This window comes from Anolis sagrei, chromosome 12 (assembly GCF_037176765.1).
Source record: "Anolis sagrei isolate rAnoSag1 chromosome 12, rAnoSag1.mat, whole genome shotgun sequence".
Lineage (NCBI taxonomy): Eukaryota > Metazoa > Chordata > Lepidosauria > Squamata > Dactyloidae > Anolis > Anolis sagrei.
Genome location: NC_090032.1, coordinates 21509378 through 21534835, shown reverse-complemented (window position 1 = coordinate 21534835; position 25458 = coordinate 21509378). Strand labels below are relative to the sequence as shown.

Here is a 25458-nt window from a genome sequence, read left to right as displayed (position 1 = left end):
CGAGCCGGGAGAGTGAGGCGACTTCCGCTTTGGCCGCTCTAGGCCGCGCGCTCTCGCTGGTGCCGCCTTCCCTCCGGCGGCGGCGGGAGGAGGAGGAGACAAGATGGCGGAGGCCGCCTCCGCCGCCGCCCTGGCCCCGCACCGCTTCTTCTGCCACAGCTGCAAGGGAGAGGTCAGCCCCAAGCTGCCGGTGAGCAAGCCGCGGAGGCCGCGGGCCGCCTTCTCACGCTCGATTTAAAAGCCTGACGGACTAGGCCGCAGTCGGGGGGGCCTCAAGGTTTTTGGGTGACTATTGCAGTGCCTGATTGGGAGCAGAAGGCCTTTGGGGTGGGTTTGAGGCCTAGCTTGGGGTCCTCAGAGGGTTTTTGGGTGTCTATTGCAGTGCTTGGTTGGGAGCAGAAAGCCTTCTGGGTGGGTTTGAGGCCTAGCTTGGGGTCCTCAGAGGGTTTTGGGGTGTCTATTGTAGTGCCTGGTTGGGAGCAGTACCCCTTCTGGGTGGGTTTGAGGCCTAGCTTTTCAAAGGGAGCCCATTGGGTGGAAATGAATGGAGTTGGGGGTCTTCCTTTTCAGTCAAGGGGATTTGGGGGTCCGTTGGAAGGGAAGGAAATGGCTTTTGGGGGGGGGTTTATTCTGGGACCTGTTTGACTAGGCCGCAGTTGGGGGGACAGAGGGGGCCTCGAGGGCTTTTGGGGTGTCTATACACCAATACAGGACACACACCCCCCCCCGGTGGCGCAGTGGGTTAAAGCACTGAGCAGCTGAGCTTGTTGATCGAAAGGTTGCAGGTTCAATTCCGGGGAGCGCGTGAGCTTCCGCTGTCAGCCCTAGCTTCTGCCAACCTAGCAGTTCGAAAACATGCAAATGTGAGTAGATCAATAGGTACTGAGTGGGTTAAAGCACTGAGCTGCTGAGCTTGTTGATCGAAAGGTCGCAGGTTCGATTCCGGGGAGCGGCGTGAGCTTCCGCTGTCAGCCCTAGCTTCTGCCAACCTAGCGGTTCGAAAACATGCAAATGTGAGTAGATCAATAGGTAACGCTTTGGCGGGAAGGTAACGGCGCTCCATGCAGTCATGCCAGTGGCCACATGACCTTGGAGGTGTCTACGGACAACGCTGGCTCTTCGGCTTAGAAATGGAGATGAGCACCACACCCCAGAGTCAGACATGACTGGACTTAATGTCAGGGAAAAACCTTTACCTATACACCAATACACTGATCAAAAGCCCGGCAAAACGTGGAACACGAAACTAAGAACACTTGGAAACAAGACCGTCATGAAATCCCAACATTGACGAGACTGAGCGAAGTATTAATATAAAGCCTTTCCTGACCCCAGAACCGAAAGGAAAGCATTTCTCTTACCCTTCTCTCTCTTTTCCTGCAGACAAATTGACCCTTGTTGCACCTGAGAACTTTGTCTCTGTTTACAAAAGTCTTGCTTTCTATCTTCTCATTAAATTCTGCACCTGACAAATCATCCTCAGAAGACTGTTGAGGGTCTCTCCCAGGAATGTGGCCTTGTGAATTTGCAGGAGAAACATTCCAGTCTCTCACCCAGGAAAACCCTCATCCCCAGTGCCAACAGACCCAAGCCCAGAAACACCTTCTTACTTACTTAGGCGATCCCTCGTAGTCCGAGGATGACGGCCCTCCATAGGTGGGTCTGTAGGTGACTGTGGAGCCCTATTCTTGATCCGCATCTTCTCCTACAGTAAGGACATCGGTTTCCAGACGGAAGGCAGTCCTGGTCAGGGTTGGCTTGACACGCCTTCCTCTTGGCACGTTTCTCTCTTTCACCCTCCATTCTTGCCTCTTCGAATTCTACAGCAGTGCTGGTCACAGCCGACCTCCAGCTGGAGCGCTCAAGGGCCAGGGCTTCCCAGTTCTCAGTGTCTATGCCAGAGTTTTTAGGGTTGGCTTTGAGCCCATCTTTAAATCTCTTTTCCTGCCCAACAACATTCCATTTTCCATTCTTGAGTTCGGAGTAAAGCAACTGCTTTGGGAGACGGTGGTCGGGCATCCGGACAACGTGGCCAGTCCAGCAGAGTTGATGGCGGAGGACCATCGCTTCAATGCTGGTGGTCTTTGCTTCTGCCAGCACACTGACGTTTGTCTGCTTCTCTTCCCAAGAGATTTGCAGGATTTTCCGGAGGCAGCGCTGATGGAATCGTTCTAGGAGTTGCATTTGACGTCTGTAGACAGTCCACGTCTCGCAGGCGTATAGCAAGGTTGGGAGGACAATAGCTTTATCAACAAGCACCTTGGTCTTTCTGTGGATGTCCCATCTTCTAAGACTCATTGGGAAAAAAGCTGCACTTGCAGAGCTCAGGCAGTGTTGTATTTCAGTGTCAATGTTAATGTCTGTAGACAGTCCACATTTCACAGGCATATAGCAGGGTTGGGAGGACAATAGCTTTATAAACAATCACCTTGGTATCCCTATGGATGTCCTGGTCCTCAAACACTCTCTGCTTCATTCGGAAAAATGCTACACTCGCCGAGCTCAGGCAGTGTTGTATTTTGGACTCAATGTTGTGGAGAGGGGTCAGCCAAGGGAGCGAATATGGTCAACATTTTCTAATGTTACACCATTAAGTTGTATATCTGGCATTGGAAAGGGATTGGCCTTCAACCCCATTGCCTTCATGACCATCAGACACAGTCACAAGCTGAACTACAAGTGCAGCACTTTCCCGAATGAAGCAGAGAGTGTTTGAGGACCGGGACATCCGAAGGGATACCAAGGTGCTTGTTGATAAAGCTGTTGTCCTCCCAACCCTGCTCTATGCCTGCGAGATGTGGACTGTCTACAGACGTCACATGCAACTCCTGGAACAATTCCATCAGCGCTGCCTCTGGAAAATCCTGCAAATCTCTTGGGAAGACAAGCGGACAAATGTCAGTGTGCTGGAAGAAGCAAAGACCACCAGCGCTGAAGTGATGCTCCTCCACCATCAACTCTGCTGGACCAGCCACGTTGTCCCGATGCCAGACCACCGTCTCCCAAAGCAGTTGCTCTACTCCAAACTCAAGAACGGAAAGCAGAATTTTTGTGGGTTTTTCGGGCTATAGGGCCATGTTCTAGAGGCATTTCTCCTGACATTTCGCCTGCATCTATGGCAAGCATCCTCAGAGGGAGTGAGGTCTGTTGGAAATAGGACAATGGGTTCAGGAAAGGCTTTATATTGATACCAGGGAAAGACTTTGCCCAGTCTCGTCAATGTTGGGATTTCATGACGGTCTTGTTTCCAAGTGTTCTTAGTTTCGTGTTCCGCGTTTTGCCGCGTTTTGCTCTTGATCGGTGTACTGGATTTTCATGCTTCCTTGTACTATGGATTTAATACCTTTGGATCTTGTGTTTAACCTCTGTGCCTTGAAGTTCATGGGCTATCTCTTATCTTTGGACTATACTGTTTGTGCCATTTTTACTGCTTTGTTTACATATATTCTTCAATAAACTGCTTGCTGATTGTCCTTGGTATAATCAGCAAGCAGTTTATTGAAGAACTGTCCCTGCTCTGGAGTACAACACGTTGTTTATGAGCGGCTAGAGGACCTTTCACTTTGAGTTTGAGTTTTGCTTTCGTTCTCGCTTCTTGGAAACCTAGATGTTTCCCAGCATTCCTTATACAGTATAGTAAAATAATAATAATAAGAAACACAATAATAATAGTAATATTAATTATTTTGGAGAGGGATATAAATCTAATAATAGTAATACAATATAGTAAAATAATAATAATAATAATAATAATAATAATAATAATAACAACATTTCTAATTGTAAGCCACTTTGAGTCTCCTTTCTGGAGGAAAAAAGCAGGATATAAATAAACACAGTAATAATAGTAATATTAATTGTTTGAGCGAGTGATATAAATATAATAGCAGTAACACAATACAGTATCTGTTTTGGCACACACGGCTTTGGAAAGGGATCAAACTTAGAGGTGGTTCTGGATATTATTATTATTGTTTGAGAGAGGGATATAAATATCATATTAACACTAATAAAATATAGTAAAATAATAATAATAATAATAATAATAATAACTAAACACTTCTAATTGTAAGCCATTTTGAGTCTCCTTTCTGGAGGACAAAAGCAGGATATAAATATTAAACGCAATAATAATAGTAATATTAATTATTTTGGAGAGGGATATAAATCTAATAAGAGCAGTAATACAGTATAGTAAAATAATAATAATAAGAAACACAATAATAATAGTAATATTATTTTGGAGAGGGATATAAATCTAATAATAGTAATACAATATAGTAAAATAATAATAATAATAATAATAATAATAATAACAACATTTCTAATTGTAAGCCACTTTGAGTCTCCTTTCTGGAGGAAAAAAGCAGGATATAAATAAACACAGTAATAATAGTAATATTAATTGTTTGAGCGAGTGATATAAATATAATAGCAGTAACACAATATAGTAAAATAATAATAATAATAATAATAATAATAAACACTTCTAATTGTAAGCCATTGTAATTGTAAGAGGGATATAAATAGTAAACACAAAATTAATAGTAATATTAATTATTTTGGAGAGGGATATAAATATAATAGCAGTAACACAATATAGTAAAATAATAATAATAATAATAAACACTTCTAATTGTAAGCCACTTTGAGTCCTTTCTGGAGGAAAGAAGAGGGATATAAATAGTAAACACAAAATTAATAGTAATATTAATTATTTTGGAGAGGGATATAAATATAGCTGTAATACAATATAGTATAATAATAATAATAATAATAATAAACACTTCTAATTGTAAGCCACTTTGAGTCTCCTTTCTGGAGGAAAGAAGCGGGATATAAATAATAAACTTAATAATAATAACAACAACATTCTTTTAGATATATATATATATATATATATAAAATACCTTGAAGGAGCTGGGGGTGGTGACGGCCGACAGGGAGCTCCGGCGTGGGCTGGTTCATAAGCCGCTCTGAGTCCCCCCCCTCGGGGGTTGACTGAACGAATGTCGGAAGCGACTGAACGAATGAACAATAATAATAGGAGTTGTAGTTCACCTACATCCAAAGTGCAAGGCAAACCCAAACAATGATGGATCTCGACCAAACTTGGCATGCCCCAAATTGGAATACTTGGTGGGTTATGAGGGGAATTGGCCCGGACATTTGGGAGTTGTAGGTCCTGGGATGTATAGTTCACCTGCAATCAGTGAGCCCTCTGGACTCCACCAAAGATGGAATTGGACCAAACTTGGTATACAGAGCTTCAGCAAAAAATACTGGAGGACTTTGGGGGAAATTCACCTTGATTTCGGGGAGTTGTAGTTCACCTATATCCAGAGAACACTGTGAACTGAAATGACAATGGATCAGGACCAAACTTGCCACACAGGGCTGATATGCCCAAATTTGATTACTAGAGGGGTTTGGGGGAAACTGGCCTTCCTTTCTGGGAGTTGTAGTTCACCCACAACCAGAGAAACAGTGACCTCCACCGATGATGGACTTGGGCCAAACTGGGCCCCCAGAACCCCTGTGACTTACTCAACCTCCTGGAGGGGTTTGAGGGGACTGACCCACTATGGTGGGAGTTGTAGTTCACCCACAACCAGAGAAACAGTGACCTCCACCGATGATGGACTTGGGCCAAACTGGGCCCCCAGAACCCCTATGACTTACTCAACCTCCTGGAGGGGTTTGAGGGGACTGACCCACTATGGTGGGAGTTGTAGTTCACCCACAACCAGAGAAACAGTGACCTCCACCGATGATGGACCAAACTGGGCCCCCATAGCCCCTATGACTTACTCAACCTCCTGGAGGGGTTTGAGGGGACTGACCCACCATGGTGAGAGTTGTAGTTCACCCACAACCAGAGAAACAGTGACCTCCACCGATGATGGACTTGGACCAAACTGGGCACCCAGTACCCCTATGACCAGTCCCCTCAAACCTGGAGGGGTTGAGGGGACTGACCCACCATGGTGGGAGTTGTAGTTGACCCACAACCAGAGAAACAGTGACCTCCACCGATGATGGACCAAACTGGGCATCCAGTACCCCTATGACTAACTCAACCTCGTGGAGGGGTTTGAGGGGACTGACCCACCATGGTGGGAGTTGTAGTTCACCCACAACCAGAGAAACAGTGACCTCCACCGATGATGGACTTGGACCAAACTGGGCACCCAGTACCCCTATGACCAGTCCCCTCAAACCTGGAGGGGTTGAGGGGACTGACCCACCATGGTGGGAGTTGTAGTTCACCCACAACCAGAGAAACAGTGACCTCCACCGATGATGGACCAAACTGGGCATCCAGTACCCCTATGACTAACTCAACCTCGTGGAGGGGTTTGAGGGGACTGACCCACCATGGTGGGAGTTGTAGTTCACCCACAACCAGAGAAACAGTGACCTCCACCGATGATGGACCAAACTGGGCACACAGAACCCCTATGACTAACTCAACCTCCTGGAGGGGTTTGAGGGGACTAACCCACCATGGTGGGAGTTGTAGTTCACTCACAACCAGAGAAACAGTGACCTCCACCGATGATGGACCAAACTGGGCACACAGAACCCCTATGACTAACTCAACCTCCTGGAGGGGTTTGAGGGGACTGACCCACCATGGTGGGAGTTGTAGTTCACCCACAACCAGAGAAACAGTGACCTCCACCGATGATGGACTTGGACCAAACTGGGCACCCAGTACCCCTATGACCAGTCCCCTCAAACCTGGAGGGGTTGAGGGGACTGACCCACCATGGTGGGAGTTGTAGTTCACCCACAACCAGAGAAACAGTGACCTCCACCGATGATGGACCAAACTGGGCATCCAGTACCCCTATGACTAACTCAACCTCGTGGAGGGGTTTGAGGGGACTGACCCACCATGGTGGGAGTTGTAGTTCACCCACAACCAGAGAAACAGTGACCTCCACCGATGATGGACCAAACTGGGCACACAGAACCCTTATGACTAACTCAACCTCGTGGAGGAGTTTGAGGGGACTAACCCACCATGGTGGGAGTTGTAGTTCACTCACAACCAGAGAAACAGTGACCTCTATTGATGATGGACTTGGACCAAACTGGGCACACAGAATCCCTATGACTAACTCAACCTCCTGGAGGGGTTTGAGGGGACTGACCCACCATGGTGGGAGTTGTAGTTCACCCTGTTGCCACTGAACCTCACCCATAATGCATCTAGAGAAAACTTAAGTACTGATGGATACTTATATAGTCAACCTTGTCTTTATCTCCCTGCAGGAGTACACCTGTCCCAGGTGCGAATCGGGATTTATTGAAGAAGTGACGGACGATTCCAGGTACAGTGGTCCCTCGCTACTTGGCGGTTCACTTCTCGTGGAGAGAAGGAAAGAAAAAATGAAAGGAAGGAAAGAGGGAGCGAAGGAAGAAGGGAAAGAGGTTGAGAAGGAAGAAAGGAGAGAAAGAGGAAAAGAAAAGGGGGAAGGAAAGAAAGAGGTAGAGAAGGAAGGAAGGAGAGAAGGAAAGAAAAAATGAAAGGAAGGAAAGAGGGAGCGAAGGAAGAAGGGAAAGAGGTTGAGAAGGGAGAAAGAGAAAGAGGGAAGGAAGGAAAGAAAAAAGGAAAGACAGAAGGATGGAAATAAAAAGTGAAGGAAAGAAAGATGTAGAGAAGGAAGAAATGAGAGAAAGGGAAGGAAAAGAAAAGGGGGAAGGAAGAAAAGAAAAAAAGGATGGAAGGAAGGAAAGAAGGTGTGAAGAAAGGAGGGAAAGAAGGAAAGAAAGAGGGAGGGAAGGTTGGCCACAGCAACGTGTGGCGGGTACAGCTAGTGTATAAATATTAAAATAAATATAGCGTCTCTACTTTGCGGATTTTCACTTTTCGCGGATTTTCACTGGAATGAGGGAACACTGTAATACAATATAATAAAATAAGAAGAAGAAGAAACTCAATAATATTAGTAATATTAATTATTTTGGAGAGGGATATAAATCTAATAATAGTAATACAATATAGTATAATAATAATAATAATAATAATAATAATAAACACTTCCAATTGTAAGCCACTTTGAGTCTCCTTTCTGGAGGAAAGAAGCGGGATATAAATACTAAACATAAGAATAATAGTAATATTAATTATTTTGGAGAGGGATATAAATCTAATAATAGTAATACAATATAGTATAATAATAATAATAATAATATTCTAATTGTAAGCCACTTTGAGTCTCCTTTCTGGAGGACAAAAGCAGTATATAAATACTAAACACAATAATAATAGTAATATTAATTATTTTGGAGAGGGATATAAATCTAATAATAGTAATACAATATAGTATAATAATAATAATAATAATAATAATAATAATAATAAACACTTCCAATTGTAAGCCACTTTGAGTCTCCTTTCTGGAGGACAAAAGCAGTATATAAATACTAAACACAATAATAATAGTAATATTAATTATTTTGGAGAGGGATATAAATCTAATAATAGTAATACAATATAGTATAATAATAATAATAATAATAATAATAATAATAAACACTTCCAATTGTAAGCCACTTTGAGTCTCCTTTCTGGAGGAAAGAAGCGGGATATAAATACTAAACATAAGAATAATAGTAATATTAATTATTTTGGAGAGGGATATAAATCTAATAATAGTAATACAATATAGTATAATAATAATATAATAATATTCTAATTGTAAGCCACTTTGAGTCTCCTTTCTGGAGGACAAAAGCAGGATATAAATACTAAACACAATAATAATAGTAATATTAATTATTTTGGAGAGGGATATAAATCTAATAATAGTAATACAATATAGAATAATAATAATAATAATAATAATAATAATAATAATAATAAACACTTCTAATTGTAAGCCACTTTGAGTCTCCTTTCTGGAGGAAAGAAGCGGGATATAAATAAACACAAAATTAATAGTAATATTAATTATTTTGGAGAGGGATATAAATATAGCTGTAATATTATAAATATTATTTGACAGGCGCCTCAAAAGCATGTATACGCACACCCCGTCCTCTAAAGTGAACTAGAGTCATATGGTATAGATGGGAATGGAAATGGAAAATGACACCATTGCTGAGACACGATGGGACGCGTCTACACTCCAATCCCCAAATTTGGAGTCGGCCTTTGGCTTCCTTGAGTGGCTCTGACTCACCTCGGGGTCTGGAAGGAGACTCTTGACTCAGCCCCCAACGCAGCAGGATATAAATAAAGCGCATTAAACGACAACCAATCCCCGCAGCCTATCTTTAGGCACGACTCAGGGGCGGGAAGTATTTCAGGGATGCGCCGGCACCGCTCTCCATGTGGATCTCGTTTCTTTCCCCTAGTTTCCTCGAAGGCGGCGGCGTCGGCAGCGGGATCGACGACAGCCCTTCCACTCCCTTTGCAGAGGTGAGCCTCTCCTTGCGGATCTGTCGTTTTCCCATCGTGATCCCTGTGAATCGCACGTATGGTAGTTTCTGCGGAACCTTCTAGATAGATTTGAAAAACTTTGGTGGTTGGCCCCGCCCACTCTCCCCTTGCAAGTATATATATATATATAAGTAGCAGGTGGGCGGTGCCACCGCCTCAGTTCTTCCACCGCGAAAGCCGCTAGAAAAACCGAGGCATGACAACAGCGGGGAGGATGGGTGGGGATGTGCGAATTCTCAGGTTATCACTCAGGAAACTATGGTTACAGGTAAGCAAGCTATAATAACAACAATATAATAATAATAATAGTATCTGTTTAAAGGCCTCCATAGACAGAAGTAGGCAAGGCGGTATATTCCCTGAGGTGCAAAGGGCACCCCGAAGGTCATCTAGTCCAGGCCGCCTGCGTGCCAATGCATAGACCTTTTTGCTTTGCTTTGCTGCGCCCGTACCTTGGGAAGTCTGACTTGGCCACGGTAGTCCACGCTCTGGTTACATCCCGTTTAGACTACTGCAACGCTCTCTACGTGGGGTTGCCTTTGAAGACGGCTCGGAAGCTCCAACTAGTCCACCGCTCGGCAGCCATGATTTTAACAGGAGCGGAGTGCAGGGAGCATACAACCCCCCTGTTGCGCCAACTCCACTGGCTACCGATCTGCTACCGGGCTGAATTCAAAGTGCTGGCGTTGGCCTTTAAAGCCCTAAACGGTTCCGGCCCAAGCTACCTATCCGACCGCATCTCTGCCTATGAACCCACCAGGAGTTTGAGATCTTCCGGGGAGACCCTGCTCTCGATCCCGCCTGCTTCTCAAGCTCGGCTGGCGGGGACGAGAGATAGGGCCTTCTCGGTGGTGGCTCCTCGGCTGTGGAACGCCCTTCCTACGGACATTAGACTAGCACCATCTCTAATGGTATTCCGCAAAAAGGTGAAGACCCGGATGTTTGTGCAGGCGTTTGAGTAATTGAGTGCAATCTGGTAATGGAACATAGGAATGGAACAATGGACGACGAACCTGGACTACGCTTGGAGGATGAGAAGATTGGGTACGGTTGTTTTTTGTAATAATTGTGCATTGTAATTGCTTATTGGTAATTTATGGATAATGTGTTAAGTCAATTGTTATATGTTGTATGGAACCACGGCTGTTTCTACTGTTTCTACTATTTGTAAACCGCTGTGAGTCGCCTTCGGGCTTGAGATACAGCGGTATATAAGCAAAGTAAATAATAAATAATAATAATAATTTTCTCTTTCCCTGCTCTAGTTCTGGGACCAGCTGGACCGCTCGATGGTCTTCCCGTTGCTGAGTGGCGGGGGGGCCCTGGAGGCGGCGGAGGGGAGCGGCCCCCGGGAGAGTGAGCGGGGTCCTCCAGCCCACCCCACCGACCTCTGGGGCCCCGGGCGGCCCCCCCGGCTCCCTGTGGCGCGACGCTACCGGGCACGCTACAGCTCCCGCCCTGAGAGGTCGCCCGCCATCGAGGGGTAAGGATAAGCTCGCCTACATCTGGACCCATACATACCACTTTGGGGAGTTGTAGTCCCCCTTGCCTCTATTCTGAACCCCACCAATGGTGCATCTGGACCAAACTTGACATCCAGACCCAAGATGGCTAACTTTGCACACTGGCGGGGTTTGGGGGTGGGTGATTGACCCACACCCAGGGGCGGCTCATCCATTACGCAAAGTAAGCATTCGCGGTATAGTTGGTTTTGCCCAGGGGCGCTCTTGTAGTTACTTGGGTGTATAGGGCACCTAAAATCAAAGAGCATTCTGAACTCTACCAATGACGACAGACAGAATTCCCACGACGAGCAGAATATATATATATCAGTGATTGCTTGGGGGGGGGGGGCGCCAAAATACTGTTTGCTTACCGTCGAAAATTACCTAGAGCTGCCTCTGCCCACATCCTTAGCAGACAATGCATTTTTCAACTAACCTGGGCATCGGTGGTGTCCGGAGTAAATTTCTGACGGCATGGAGACAAATTTCCTCCATGACCTTCTGACTGAATCATCCTGGCTGCCTCAGTTTTCTCTCTGTGATATTTTGAAGCCAGCAAAGGGTGCTGGAAACCTTGTATTGGAACTTGTGAAGCAACAAACTCTAATAAGGAAACTGAGAAGAGGGCGAGATGGGCAGGAAAAGTGTATAAAAGGAAGTGGTGGTGGGAAAAAGTCCGTAGTGTCTTTCTTTGCTGCAGAGATACAAGCAATATATTCATTTCCAAGCAAAACCGGCTTGTGAGTGATCATTTAATATTTCTCTATAAAACCTACAGTCTTACAGGTGGGTACACAAGTTAGTAATATTTATTTATTTGTCGTGTCAGGGCAACCAGTCAATTATATTAGTAATATAATACTCGTGTGTGTATGTGTGTTTGCGTGTGTGCGTGTGTGTGTGTGTGTATATATATATATATATATATATATATATATATATATATATATAGTATTTATAATATATTAGTAATATACTACTCATCTGTTTCCTTTCTCGTCCCTCCAGGATCATCCAGCAGATCTTTGCGGGCTTCTTTGCCAATTCGGCCATTCCGGGCTCCCCTCCGTCGCCTTTCTCCTGGTGAGTCAGGAATTGCGCCACCCATTGCTTCATAGAATCATAGAATCAAAGAGTTGGAAGAGACCTCATGGGCCATCCAGTCCAACCCCATTCTGCCAAGAAGCAGGAATATTGCATTCAAATCACCCCCGACAGATGGCCATCCAGCCTCTGCTTAAAAGCTTCCAAAGAAGGAGCCTCCACCACACTCCGGGGCAGAGAGTTCCACTGCTGAACGGCTCTCACAGTCAGGAAGTTCTTCCTCATGTTCAGGTGGAATCTCCTCTCTTGTAGTTTGAAGCCATTGTTCCATTGTGTCCTAGTCTCCAAGGAAGCAGAAAACAAGCTTGCTCCCTCCTCCTCCCTGTGGCTTCCTCTCACATATTTATACATGGCTATCATATCTCCTCTCAGCCTTCTCTTCTTCAGGCTAAACATGCCCAGTTCCCTAAGCCGCTCCTCATAGGGCTTGTTCTCCAGACCCTTGATCATTTTAGTCGCCCTCCTCTGGACACAGCATCGCTTTGTTATAGACTCAAGGGAATTATTATTATTATTATTATTATTATTATTATTATTATATCATTATGCCATGATATCCTATTATTATTACTATTATTGTTATATTGTATTTTAGTATTATATATACTATTATATTGCTATATTGTATTCTATTATTCTATTCTACTACTATTATAATATTATTATACTGTATTAGTTTCTCACGAAAAAAATATTATCATACCATATTACACCATATTACATTATATAATACTATACTATATTTTTATTACATTATATTATTACAATATAATAATAGAATTCAATATAATAATATGGTAGTACATAATACGGTATAGATATTATAGTATTATAGATATAACAATATAATATGATAATAATGCTATAGTAAAACAGTAATAATAACTTTGCAAACTTCTTCCTTCCTTCTTTCCAGGGGTGGGACCTTGCACTCGAGTCCCGGAGACTACGCCTGGGGACAGAGCGGCCTGGATGCGGTCGTCACACAGGTAAATGGGGGGTCATCTACTATTAGTAGTATTAGTAGTATTATTATTGAATCCTAGAGATGGAAGAGACCCCAGGCCCATCGATTATTATTATTATTATTATTATTATTATTATTACTATTATTATTACCATATTATTACTATTATTGAATCCTAGAGATGGAAGAGACCCCAAGGCCCATCGATTATTATTATTATTATTATTATTATTATTACTATTATTATTGAATCCTAAAGATGGAAGAGACCCCAAGGCCCATTTATTATTATTATTATTATTATTATTATTACTATTATTTTTACTATATTATTACTATGATTGAATCCTAGAGATGGAAGAGACCCCAAGGCCCATTTATTATTATTATTATTATTATTATTATTACTATTATTATTATTATTATTATTATTGAATCCTAAAGATGGAAGAGACCCCAAGGCCCATTTATTATTATTATTATTATTATTACTATTATTATTATTATTATTATTATTGAATCCTAAAGATGGAAGAGACCCCAAGGCCCATTTATTATTATTATTATTATTACTATTATTATTATTATTATTGAATCCTAAAGATGGAAGAGACCCCAAGGCCCATTTATTATTATTATTATTATCATTATTATTATTATTATTACTATTATTTTTACTATATTATTACTATGATTGAATCCTAGAGATGGAAGAGACCCCAAGGCCCATTTATTATTATTATTATTATCATTATTATTATTATTACTATTATTTTTACTATATTATTACTATGATTGAATCCTAGAAATGGAAGAGACCCCAAGGCCCATTTATTATTATTATTGTTGTTGTTGTTGTTGTTGTTGTTACTATGATTGAATCCTAGAGATGGAAGAGACCCCAAGGCCCATCGATTATTATTATTATTATTACTACTATTATTACTATATTATTACTATTATTGAATCCTAGAGATGGAAAAGACCTCAAGGCCCATCTATTCTTCTTCTTATTATTATTATTATTATTATTGAATCCTAGATATGGAAAAGATCTAAGGGCCATCTATTATTATTATTATTATTATTATTCAATGATAAAGTTGGAGGAGACCCCCAGAGGCCATCCAACCCAACCCTATTCTTCTTTCCCGCTGCAGCTTCTGGGTCAGCTGGAGAACTCGGGCCCCCCTCCGGCCGAGAAAGAGAAGATCTCCTCCCTCCCGACGGTGACGGTCACTCAGGAACAAGTCGGTAAGTTTCTCGTTGAGGTGGGAGCCGTGGTCCGCCGGCTCCGGATCCACAATTACATCTCCGTGCTTGTTGTGCCCCCCAGATACGGGCCTGGAGTGCCCCGTCTGCAAGGAGGACTACACCTTGGCGGAGCAGGTCCGGCAACTCCCCTGCAACCACTTCTTCCACAGCAGCTGCATCGTCCCCTGGTTGGAGATGGTGAGTGGCTGGCCAGAAGGCTTCTCACCAGCATCATAGAAGGGGTCCCCAAAGGCCATCCAGTCCAACCTTCTTCCAGGCAGGAAGGCGGCATCCAATCCCTCCCAACAGATGCCCATCCAGTCTTCGATTACTAATAATCTATATATATAAATTTGTTAGGGGCATCCAACGAGGAAACAAAACTCAAAAACCCCCCAATGAAACTTAACCAAAATTCCCATGCCCATAACACAACCCACAAGGTACAAACATATCTACTCAAAATGAAAAACAACACAACAACACACTCACAAAATGGCAAAACAACACAACTCAAAAATCCCCCAACGAAACTTAACCAAAATTCCCATGCCCATAACACAACCCACAAGGTACAAACATATCTACTCAAAATGAAAAACAACACAACAACACACTCACAAAACGGCAAAACAACACAACTCAAAAATCCCCCAACAAAACTTAACCAAAATTCCCATGCCCATAACACAACCCACAAGGTACAAACATATCTACTCAAAATGAAAAACAACACAACAACACACTCACAAAACGGCAAAAGGATAAAACTCTAAAAAAAACCAACGGAACTTAACCAGAATTCCCATGCTCATAACACAACCCACAAGGTACAAACATATTACTCAAAATGAAAAACAACACAACAACACACTCAAAACGGCAAAAAAACAAAACTCAAAAAAACCCCAACGAAACTTAACCAAAATTCCCGTGCCCATAACACAACCCACAAGGTACAAACGTATCTACTCAAAATGAAAAACAACACAACAACACACTCACAAAACGGCAAAACAACTGAGCATGCGCATTGGCGCCCAGCCGCAAGTTCCCTGGCGTGCGCACATGGCCTTCCGGCCAACGTTCCCTCTGCGGAAACCATGCCCACTCCAAGCCCCGCCACGCCGCTTCCTGCACACACACACACCCCTGCCGCACACACACACACAACCCCACACTCCATCACTCTCCCTGCCGCCGCACACACACGCAACCCCACTCCCCCCGCCGCCGCACACACACACGCAACCCCACACTCCATCACTTCCCCCGCTGCCGCACGCACACACGCAACCCCACTCCCCCGCCGCCGCACACACACACGCAACCCCACGCTCCATCACTCCCGCCGCCACACGCACACACGCAACCCCACTCCCCCCGCCGTCGCACACACACACACAACCCCACGCTCCATCACTCCCCCCCCCCGCCGCCGCACACACACACGCAACCCCACGCTCCATCACTCCCCCCCCCCCCGCCGTCGCACACACACACACAACCCCACGCTCCATCACTCCCCCCCCCCCGCCGCCGCACACACACACGCAACCCCACGCTCCATCACTCCCCCCCCCGCCGCCGCACACACACACACAACCCCACGCTCCATCACTCCCCCACCCCAATCTTACCTCCTTTTACTTCACGCCCCCTCCAAACCCCACCCCGCCCCTTCCCGCCCTGTCAAAATCTAGGAAAGACAGGAAGGAAGGAAAGAAGGAAGAAAGAGAAAGGGAGGTAAAGAAAAAGGGGGAAGGAAGGAAAGTTAGAGGAAGAAGAAAAGGAAAGAAAAGGAAAGATGGAAGGAAAGAAAAGAGAGACAGCAGAAGAGAAAGAAAAAGGGGGAAGGAAGGAAAGAGATAGAGAAAGAAGAGGAGAAGGAAAGATGGGAAGGAAGGAATGAAGGAAGGAAGGAGGGAATGAGGGAGGGAGGGAAAGAAGGAGAGAAAGAGGGAAGATTGGCCACAGCAACACGTGGCGGGTAAAGGTTGTTATTTCTATTATTGTTATGATGATATGATTCTTCCTCTGAGACCCTTTTAGGGGGAATGGGAGAGGTGTCAGGTCCCGGAGGCAATGCATTGCATTATTGTTATTGTTATGATGGTGGTGAAATAAAAGGAAATAAAAAGAGAAAGAAGGAAGCAAACAGGGAGGGAAGAAAGGCAAAGGAAGAAAGGGGGAGGGAATGAAGGAAAGAGAGAAGGATGAAACCAAATATTGAAAGAAGGAAAGAAAGAAAGAGGGAGAGAAGGAAGAAAGGAGAGAAAGGGGGAGGAAAAGGGGGAAGGAAGAGGTAGGTACTTCTCTTTCATAATAGTCCAGATATCTACCTCAACTTTGATAAGTTTTACTATAGGCCACAGCAACGCGTGGCAGGGCACAGCTAGTAATATTAATAGAACTAGTCATCCAGTCTTTGATTAATAATAATAATAATAATAATAATAATAATAATAATAATAGAACCATACAATCCTGGAGTGGAACGGGATCCCCAAAGGCCATCCAGTCCAAACTTCCTCCAGACAGGAAGATGCCCCTCGATCCCTCCTGACGGATGGCCATCCAGTCTTCGATTCCTAATAATAATATTAATAGAACTAGTCATGCAGTCTTTGATTCATAATAATAATAATAATTTATTTATGTATAATATTAATAATAATAATAATAATAATAGAACCATACAATCCTAGAGCTGGAAGGGATCCCCAAAGGCCATCCAGTCCAACCTTCTTCCAGGCAGGAAGGCGTCCTTCGATCCCTCCCGACAGATGGCCATCCAGTCTTTGATTCATAATAATAATATTAATAGAACTAGTCATCCAGTCTTTCATTAATAATAATAATAGTAATAATAATAATAACAGAACCATTCAATCCTAGAGTTGGAAGGGATCCCCAAAAGGCCATCCAGTCCAACCTTCTTCCAGGCAGGAAGGTGGCATCCGATCCCTCCCAACAGATGCCCATCCAGTCTTCGATTCATAATAATAATATTAATAGAACTAGTCATCCAGTCTTTGATTAATAATAATAATAATAATAATAATAATAATAGAACCATACAATCCTGGAGTGGAACGGGATCCCCAAAGGCCATCCAGTCCAAACTTCCTCCAGACAGGAAGATGCCCCTCGATCCCTCCTGACGGATGGCCATCCAGTCTTCGATTGCTAATAATAATATTAATAGAACTAGTCATGCAGTCTTTGATTCATAATAATAATAATAATAATTTATTTATGTATAATAATAATAATAATAATAATAATAATAATAATAGAACCATACAATCCTAGAGTTGGAAGGGATCCCCAAAGGCCATCCAGTCCAACCTTCTTCCAGGCAGGAAGGCGTCCTTCGATCCCTCCCGACAGATGGCCATCCAGTCTTTGATTCATAATAATAATATTAATAGAACTAGTCATCCAGTCTTTCATTAATAATAATAATAGTAATAATAATAATAACAGAACCATTCAATCCTAGAGTTGGAAGGGATCCCCAAAAGGCCATCCAGTCCAACCTTCTTCCAGGCAGGAAGGCGGCATCCGATCCCTCCCAACAGATGCCCATCCAGTCTTCGATTCATAATAATAATATTAATAGAACTAGTCATCCAGTCTTTGATTAATAATAATAATAATAATAATAATAATAATAGAACCATACAATCCTGGAGTGGAACGGGATCCCCAAAGGCCATCCAGTCCAAACTTCCTCCAGACAGGAAGATGCCCCTCGATCCCTCCTGACGGATGGCCATCCAGTCTTCGATTCCTAATAATAATATTAATAGAACTAGTCATGCAGTCTTTGATTCATAATAATAATAATAATAATTTATTTATGTATAATAATAATAATAATAATAATAATAATAATAATAGAACCATACAATCCTAGAGTTGGAAGGGATCCCCAAAGGCCATCCAGTCCAACCTTCTTCCAGGCAGGAAGGCGTCCTTCAATCCCTCCCGACAGATGGCCATCCAGTCTTTGATTCATAATAATAATATTAATAGAACTAGTCATCCAGTCTTTCATTAATAATAATAATAATAGTAATAATAATAATAACAGAACCATACAATCCTAGAGTTGGAAGGGATCCCCAAAAGGCCATCCAGTCCAACCTTCTTCCAGGCAGGAAGGCCGCATCCGATCCCTCCCAACAGATGCCCATCCAGTCTTCGATTGATAATAATAATATTAATAGAACTAGTCATCCAGTCTTTCATTAATAATAATAATAATAATAATAATAATAATAATAATAGAACCATACAATCCTGGAGTTGAACAGGATCCCCAAAGGCCATCCAGTCCAACCTTCCTCCAGACAGGAAGATGCCCCTCGATCCCTCCTGACGATGGCCATCCAGTCTTTGATTCATAATAATATTATTAATAGAACTAGTCATCCAGTCTTTCATTAATAATAATAATAGTAATAATAATAATAATAATAATAGAACCATACAATCCTAGAGTTGGAAGGGATCCCCAAAGGCCATCCAGTCCAACCTTCTTCCAGGCAGGAAGGCGGCATCCGATCCCTCCCAACAGATGCCCATCCAGTCTTTGATTGATAATAATAATATTAATAGAACTAGTCATCCAGTCTTTGATTCATAATAATAATAATAATAATAATAATAATAATATTTTTGTTATAATAATAATAATAGAACCATACAATCCTAGAGTTGGAAGGGATCCCCAAAGGCCATCCAGTCCAACCTTCTTCCAGGCAGGAAGGCGGCATCCGATCCCTCCCAACAGATGCCCATCCAGTCTTTGATTGATAATAATAATATTAATAGAACTAGTCATCCAGTCTTTGATTCATAATAATAATAATAATAATAATAATAATAATATTTTTGTTATAATAATAATAATAGAACCATACAATCCTAGAGTTGGAAGGGATCCCCAAAGGCCATCCAGTCCAACCTTCTTCCAGGCAGGAAGGCGCCCTTCGATCCCTCCCGACAGATGGCCATCCAGTCTTTGATTCATAATAATAATATTAATAGAACTAGTCATCCAGTCTTTCATTAATAATAATAATAATAATAGTAATAATAATAATAAAAGAACCATACAATCCTAGAGTTGGAAGGGATCCCCAAAAGGCCATCCAGTCCAACCTTCTAGGCAGGAAGGCGGCGTCCGATCCCTCCCGACAGATGCTCATCCAGTCTTTGATTCCTAATAATAATATTAATAGAACTAGTCATCCAGTCTTTGATTAATAATACTACTACTAATAATAATAGAACCATACAATCCTAGAATTGAACGACGGATGGCCATCCAGTCTTTGATAAATAATAATAATAATAATAATAACAACAACAATAATAGAACCATACAATCCTATAGTTGGCTTCCCTTCCTTCTTTCTTTCCTCCCTCCTTCCCTCTCCCTCTTTCTCCTTCCATCCTTCCCTTCCTCCCTTTCATCCTTCCTTCCTTTCTTCTCTCTTTTTCTTTTCTTCATTTTTCCCTTCCTTCCTTCCATCACCGTGCAGCCAGTCCTCCGAGCAGGGCGTGCTAGCATGCGGCCCCCAAGTTAGAAGGTTTGCCCGTGCCTGCTCTAGGATCACATCTCCACTCACTTAACCCTTTCAGTGGGATGTGCTGTAACCACACGTCCATTAGAACGGTATTTATTTACTACAACGGCGTTACATGTGATGCATTTCTATCTAATCCCTGCTGTCTTTCTTTCTCTCTTCCACCCTCCCAGCACGACACGTGTCCCGTGTGCCGCAAGAGCCTCAACGGGGAAGACTCCACGCGACAAGGCCCCGGCCTGGAGCCCTCTTCGGCCGGTGGCCCTTTCGGCAATGCTGGACGCCTGGACGACCGGTGGACTTTCTAACGGGGGGGGGGGATTTTAGGGGACCGCCTCTTTCCCGTAGTTCTCCGTTTGCGTGATGCAACCTCACAAAACCCAAGTAGCGAGAAAGAGAGAGAGAGAGAGCGACGAGCGAAGGCATCCGAGATGGCCGCCTTCCCGGAAACCACTAACCCTCGCCGTCACCCTTCGCCGTTCCAGAAAATTCAACGAGAAGGAAGGAAGAGGTCGTTTCCTCAACGTTTTCAGATCTTTCTTTCTCCCGTCTTCCAAAATCCGAAACGAGAAGTTGAGGAAAACCCATCGAAAAGATTCCCGTGAATCCGTGTCGCTCCTCCCAAAACGCAACGGGGATTTATTTACTCGTTCCGCCTCGACCGCGACGTACATCAGATTTTCTATTCCGTTTTCATCCGATGCGGCGACCGTTTCTTAACTCGCACTTCTAATTCCCCTTCGAGAAAGAAAACCCGCCAAGAACGGAAGGATTTTTGCAGGTAAACGACTCCCGACGAACTGTGAAGCGATGCGCCTCTAGTGAATCTATATATACATATATATTCTTCCTCTTGCTGCTGCCTCGTTTCTTCTTTGGTTTGTTTTCTCTTTGACCGCTTCTTTAAAGAGACTCCTTTCTGCTGCCTTGAAAAACGGACCAGATTTGATTCCAACCTCCAAAGACTACTAATATTAATATTATTATTATTGTTATTTTTGCAGGAAGTTCTCTCCCGCCGGTATTTAAAAACGAGAATGTCATTTGTCTGCTGTCATTAAAGAAACACACCCCTTTTTTGTGTCCCTTTTAAGTGCTTCCCCCACCCCTTAACATTTTGCAATGTATTATTTTTTTTCCCCTTTTGGGATTTTAACTTCAGAATCATGTCTTAAATGGGAGGATTTGGAGGTCAAAATGGCTCCCCCAAATCCCCGTAAATTGAAAGATAACCCGACATAAAGGATCATGACCCTGGAATCCAACCTTCCGTTGTCTTCTCTTTGCTGTCCGAAATAGAATAAAACTCTTTAATAATAAACACTCCGGAGAAATTGTTGGACGGGAAACGGGATTTTATTGGGAAACGTATTTCCCAAAGCGGTGCCGAGTTGCACAGTTTGCCCCAAAAAACGAATGAGTCCAAATCCTCGCTTTCCTTTTGGGTCTCTAGCAAGAAAATCATGTCAGACGAGCGAGTCTGTTACGGGAAATACAACAAGTAGTGACTTTCTTCACCTACCAGCCCTACACAACCCTGAAAGAGATATATTTGAATGGAAATACAGAGACATTTTCTGTTATGATTCATGTATGCAGATGACACCATCACACTGTTTCTTCAATGGGTAGACCACATCAGCTCTAGTTTTTGATACCGAACATATGTCATCCAGTAGTCGCCATCTACTCGCCCACAGAAAACTATATTTAATAAGCCTTGGCACTATAAGAGGGTGTTGCGAGACCAATCGCTTTGTTGTAACAGTGAGAGTGCGGACCATATTTTAGTTCTTGTGGACCACTGGTGGTCTGCGGACCACAGGTTGTGAACCAGTGGCGTACAAGGACGACACAGTCACACTGTTCGCCAAAGTTTTGGGTCCAAACCTTAATAATAATAATATTCTTAAAAACTTTATTAATACCCCGCTTCATCTCCCCCAAGGGGACTCGGAGCGGCTTACATGAGGCCATTATTATTATTATTATTATTATTGTTATTATTTCCATCCAAATAATATCTCGTTCGGGACCCATTACTTTGAGGGACAGTGTGACAGTGTCATCTTCATAACTGAATCATAAACAAAAGTGTCCTTGTATTTTCGTTCAAATATATCTCTTTCAGGACCCATTCGAGAAAGTGTGACGGTGTCATCTTCATACATGAATTGTAACAGAAAATGTCTTTCTTTTTCATTCAAATATATCTCCTTCCAGACCCATTCAAGAAACCGTGTGACAGTGTCATCTTCATACAGGAATCATAACAAAAAATGTATTTGTATTTTCGTTCAAATATATATCTTTCAGGACCCATTCAAGAAACAGTGTCACAGTGTCATCTTCATACATGAATCATAAAAGAAAATGTCGTCTTTGTGTTTCCATCCAAATAATATCTCATTCAGGACCCATTACTTTGAGGGACAGTGTGACAGTGTCATCTTCATACATGACTCATACATGAAAATGTCTGTATTTTCATTCAAATATATCTCCTTCCGGACCCATTCAAGAAACAGTGTGACAGTGTCATCCGCATACATGAATCATAAAAGAAAATGTTTTTGTATTTCCATTCAAATATATCTCATTCGGGACCTATCTTCATCCCTGAATCATAACAGAAAATGTCTTTGTGTTTCGTTCAAATACATCTCTTTCCGGACCCGTTCAAGAAACAGTGTGACAGTGTCATCTTCATACATGAATCATAAAACAAAATGTCATCTTTGTGTTTCTGTCCAAATTCATCTCAATCAGGACCCATTATTTTGAGGGCCAGTGTGACAGTGTCATCTTCGTACAGAATCATAACAGACAATTGTGTTCCCGGCACAACCCGATTGTTCCTTTTGAGTTTCAACCAAAATAACGATACGGAATTTCAGCCGGTCTCATAATTGTGGACACTCGTTTTTCAGCCCCTCCTCTTAGGATCCCATACTTTGGCTCTGCCATTATATATTGTTATTCCACATTTGATTATTTAATACAGGCCGTCCCCGAGTTACAAACATCCAACTGACAAACAACCCATAGTTAAGAACGGCCTAAGTTAATAGGAAATGAGAGGAATCTTCCCCTTGGAAGTTACAAAATATATACTTTGGCTGGAATTACACTTTTAAAAGTACCTGTTCTGACTTACACACAAATTCAACTTAAGAACGAACGTATAGAACAGATCTTGGGGACGGCCTGTATATAGTTTGCTATAGCGTGGGCCAAACCCTATATATAGCCGGCGTCTCGATACAGTTTGGTCCTATTTTCCACGAGGAGGAGTCCGCTTTAAAGTCCCGTACCAAACTTGATCCGTTGATATTTACAAAATCTATTGGATTGTAATCTTATCATTCTCATTAAAAAGTAACGTTCGATATAAGGATGTTTTGGTCGAGAGCGACCCTCGACGAGCCCTCGTTTTGTTCGTTCCTCTTGCAAACAATTCAAGCAGAACTCAAGTTTTCAAATCATTTTTCAAAAGGTTCTATTTGTACGAACTGGGATTCGGCCCAATTCGTTTCGTATCTTTCCAAAAGCATCGGAACTGGGGGAAGGAACACCTCACAAATGGGATTGAAAGAGGGCCGTCGTTCGGGTTTCCGCTCGTACATCGACAGAAAAGTCCTCGCTCTCGTCCGCCGCTATTCTTCCTCGTTCTCCTCTTCCCCGGGTTTTTTGTGTGCAAAAAATCCAAGCTGTGGAGTATGAAAAAATGAGAATTTAAGAGACATACCAAAAGACATTGGTGTGTAATGGACATACAAGAACAGCTAATTTACTTTATTGAAATGTTACAAAACCCTCAATAGAAAATATTCAGGTAAAGATAAAGCCACAAAAGACTAGATAGAAGTCAGTAGACTTTTTTCTTTTCTTTTTTTTTCTTTTTTTTCAATTTTTGGCATAAACCTATTCACTTTTTCCCTTCTCTTTTTTTCAGTTTTTGGCATAAGCTTTTTTCACTTTTTTCCCTTCTCTTTTTTTCAATTTTTGGCATAAGCTTTTTTCACTTTTTTCCCTTCTCTTTTTCTCTATTTTTGGCATAAGATTTTTTCACTTTTTACCTTCTCTTTTTTCAATTTTTGGCATAAGATTTTTTCACTTTTTACCTTCTCTTTTTTCAATTTTTGGCATAAGATTTTTTCACTTTTTACCTTCTCTTTTTTCAATTTTTGGCATAAGATTTTTTCACTTTTTACCTTCTCTTTTTTTAATTTTTGGCATAAGCTTTTTTCACTTTTTTCCCTTCTCTTTTTTCAATTTTTGGTGTAAAGTTTTTTCACTTTTTTTCTTCTCTTTTCTCTATTTTTGGCATAAGCTTTTTTCACTTTTTTCCCTTCTCTTTTTTCAATTTTTGGTGTAAGCTTTTTTCACTTTTTTCCTTCTCTTTTTTTCAATTTTTGGCGTAAACTTTTTTCACTTTTTTTCTTCTCTTTTCTCTATTTTTGGCATAAGCTTTTTTCACTTTTTCCCTTCTCTTTTTCAATTTTTGGCATAAGCTTTTTTCACTTTTTTCCCTTCTCTTTTTTTCAATTTTTGGCATAAGCTTTTTTCACTTTTTTCTTCTCTTTTTTTCAATTTTTGGCATAAGCTTTTTTCACCTTTTTTCCTTTTCTTTTTTTTCAGTTTTTGGCATAAGCTTTTTCACTTTTTTTCCTTCTCGCTTTCGTTATATATTTCCTACTTTTCCATTATATTATTGACCTCCCACTTTACATGTATAAGAAAATAAATTACCATTTCCCCCTTTTCCTGGAGCCCCCCCCCCTTTTACCCTTGGTTTCCCCATTTTTACCCTCAATAAAATATTTCTCCAAAAAATCCAAGCTATGGAGAGACAATCAAGATCATATTGAGGAAATTGAACATGGGATTCGGGCATTTGGGACACCTGTGTTTGCACGCCAACGTTATGGGAAGTCACACTCTCTTCAGCCTCAAAGGCGAACTCGATCTGATTGAATCTCTCCAAGAAAATCCCAGGATAGAACAGAAAGGATTTGAAGGAAAACACGTGACGTAACCACCCCCGGGTTTCTGGGTTCAGGATCTTACCTTCCATAAACAGATGATGATCAGCGCTAAGAGCAAGAGTCCGCCGATGATGCTTCCAATCAGGATCCAGAGGGAAAGGGGAACCACTTTGGACTGAATGACCTCCAGCACCGTCTGCAGCAGAAAGAAAGCAGCAGAAAAATGAGAAATTAAAGTATTCGTAATTCAATTTTCTCCCATGGGGAATTAGAATTTTGTTGTTGCGCAGAATTCCCCCAAAAACATTTCCCATCTGACTCCCGCAGTAAATAAATATTGCATCGTTGTGTGGTTTCCACCAAAAATGAGGGCGAAATGAATGGATATTTCCCATTTACCTTTTGCAAGAAAATAGAACTGCGCCATTGCGCAAAATTCCACCAAAACAAGGGTGAAATGAGTGGACATTTCCCATCTGACTCCTGTGGAAAATTAGGATTGCATGTTGCTCAGTGTTCCACCAAAATGAGGATAATGAATTGACATTTCCCATCTGACTCTGGAAATTAAAATTGCGCCTTTTCT

The 25458-nt window shown here is 42.2% G+C and overlaps 2 protein-coding genes across 3 annotated transcripts in view; one reads left to right on the top strand and one right to left on the bottom strand.

The window, feature by feature from the left end:
* Nucleotides 1-41: 41 nt before the first annotated feature.
* RNF115 (ring finger protein 115) lies at nucleotides 42-21205 on the top strand. Its single transcript, XM_067472567.1, has 9 exons — nucleotides 42-190; nucleotides 7282-7340; nucleotides 9370-9433; nucleotides 10720-10937; nucleotides 11968-12042; nucleotides 12980-13052; nucleotides 14191-14284; nucleotides 14367-14482; nucleotides 20058-21205. The coding sequence occupies exons 1-9, from the start codon at nucleotides 104-106 to the stop codon at nucleotides 20190-20192; spliced, it is 921 nt and encodes a 306-aa protein (XP_067328668.1). The 5' UTR covers nucleotides 42-103; the 3' UTR covers nucleotides 20193-21205.
* Nucleotides 21206-23366: 2161 nt separating this feature from the next.
* ITGA10 (integrin subunit alpha 10) overlaps nucleotides 23367-25458 on the bottom strand; it is a 64602-nt gene continuing 62510 nt past the window's right edge. For both annotated transcript variants that reach the window (XM_067472564.1, XM_067472565.1), the window contains exons 29-30: nucleotides 24955-25068; nucleotides 23367-23594 (exon numbers count right to left, since the gene is read on the bottom strand). In XM_067472564.1, coding sequence (XP_067328665.1) covers nucleotides 23541-23594; nucleotides 24955-25068 — 168 coding nt within the window. In that variant the 3' untranslated portion in view covers nucleotides 23367-23540. The remainder of the gene's footprint in view (nucleotides 23595-24954; nucleotides 25069-25458) is intronic.

Excerpts from the sequence above, each read along its gene's own strand:
- RNF115 (XM_067472567.1), top strand. The coding sequence starts at position 104 with ATGGCGGAGGCCGCCTCCGCCGCCGCCCTGGCCCCGCACCGCTTCTTC. Across the intron at positions 7,341-9,369 it reads GAAGTGACGGACGATTCCAG|TTTCCTCGAAGGCGGCGGCG; the intron begins GTACAGTGGTCC and ends TCTTTCCCCTAG. Across the intron at positions 9,434-10,719 it reads CTTCCACTCCCTTTGCAGAG|TTCTGGGACCAGCTGGACCG; the intron begins GTGAGCCTCTCC and ends TCCCTGCTCTAG.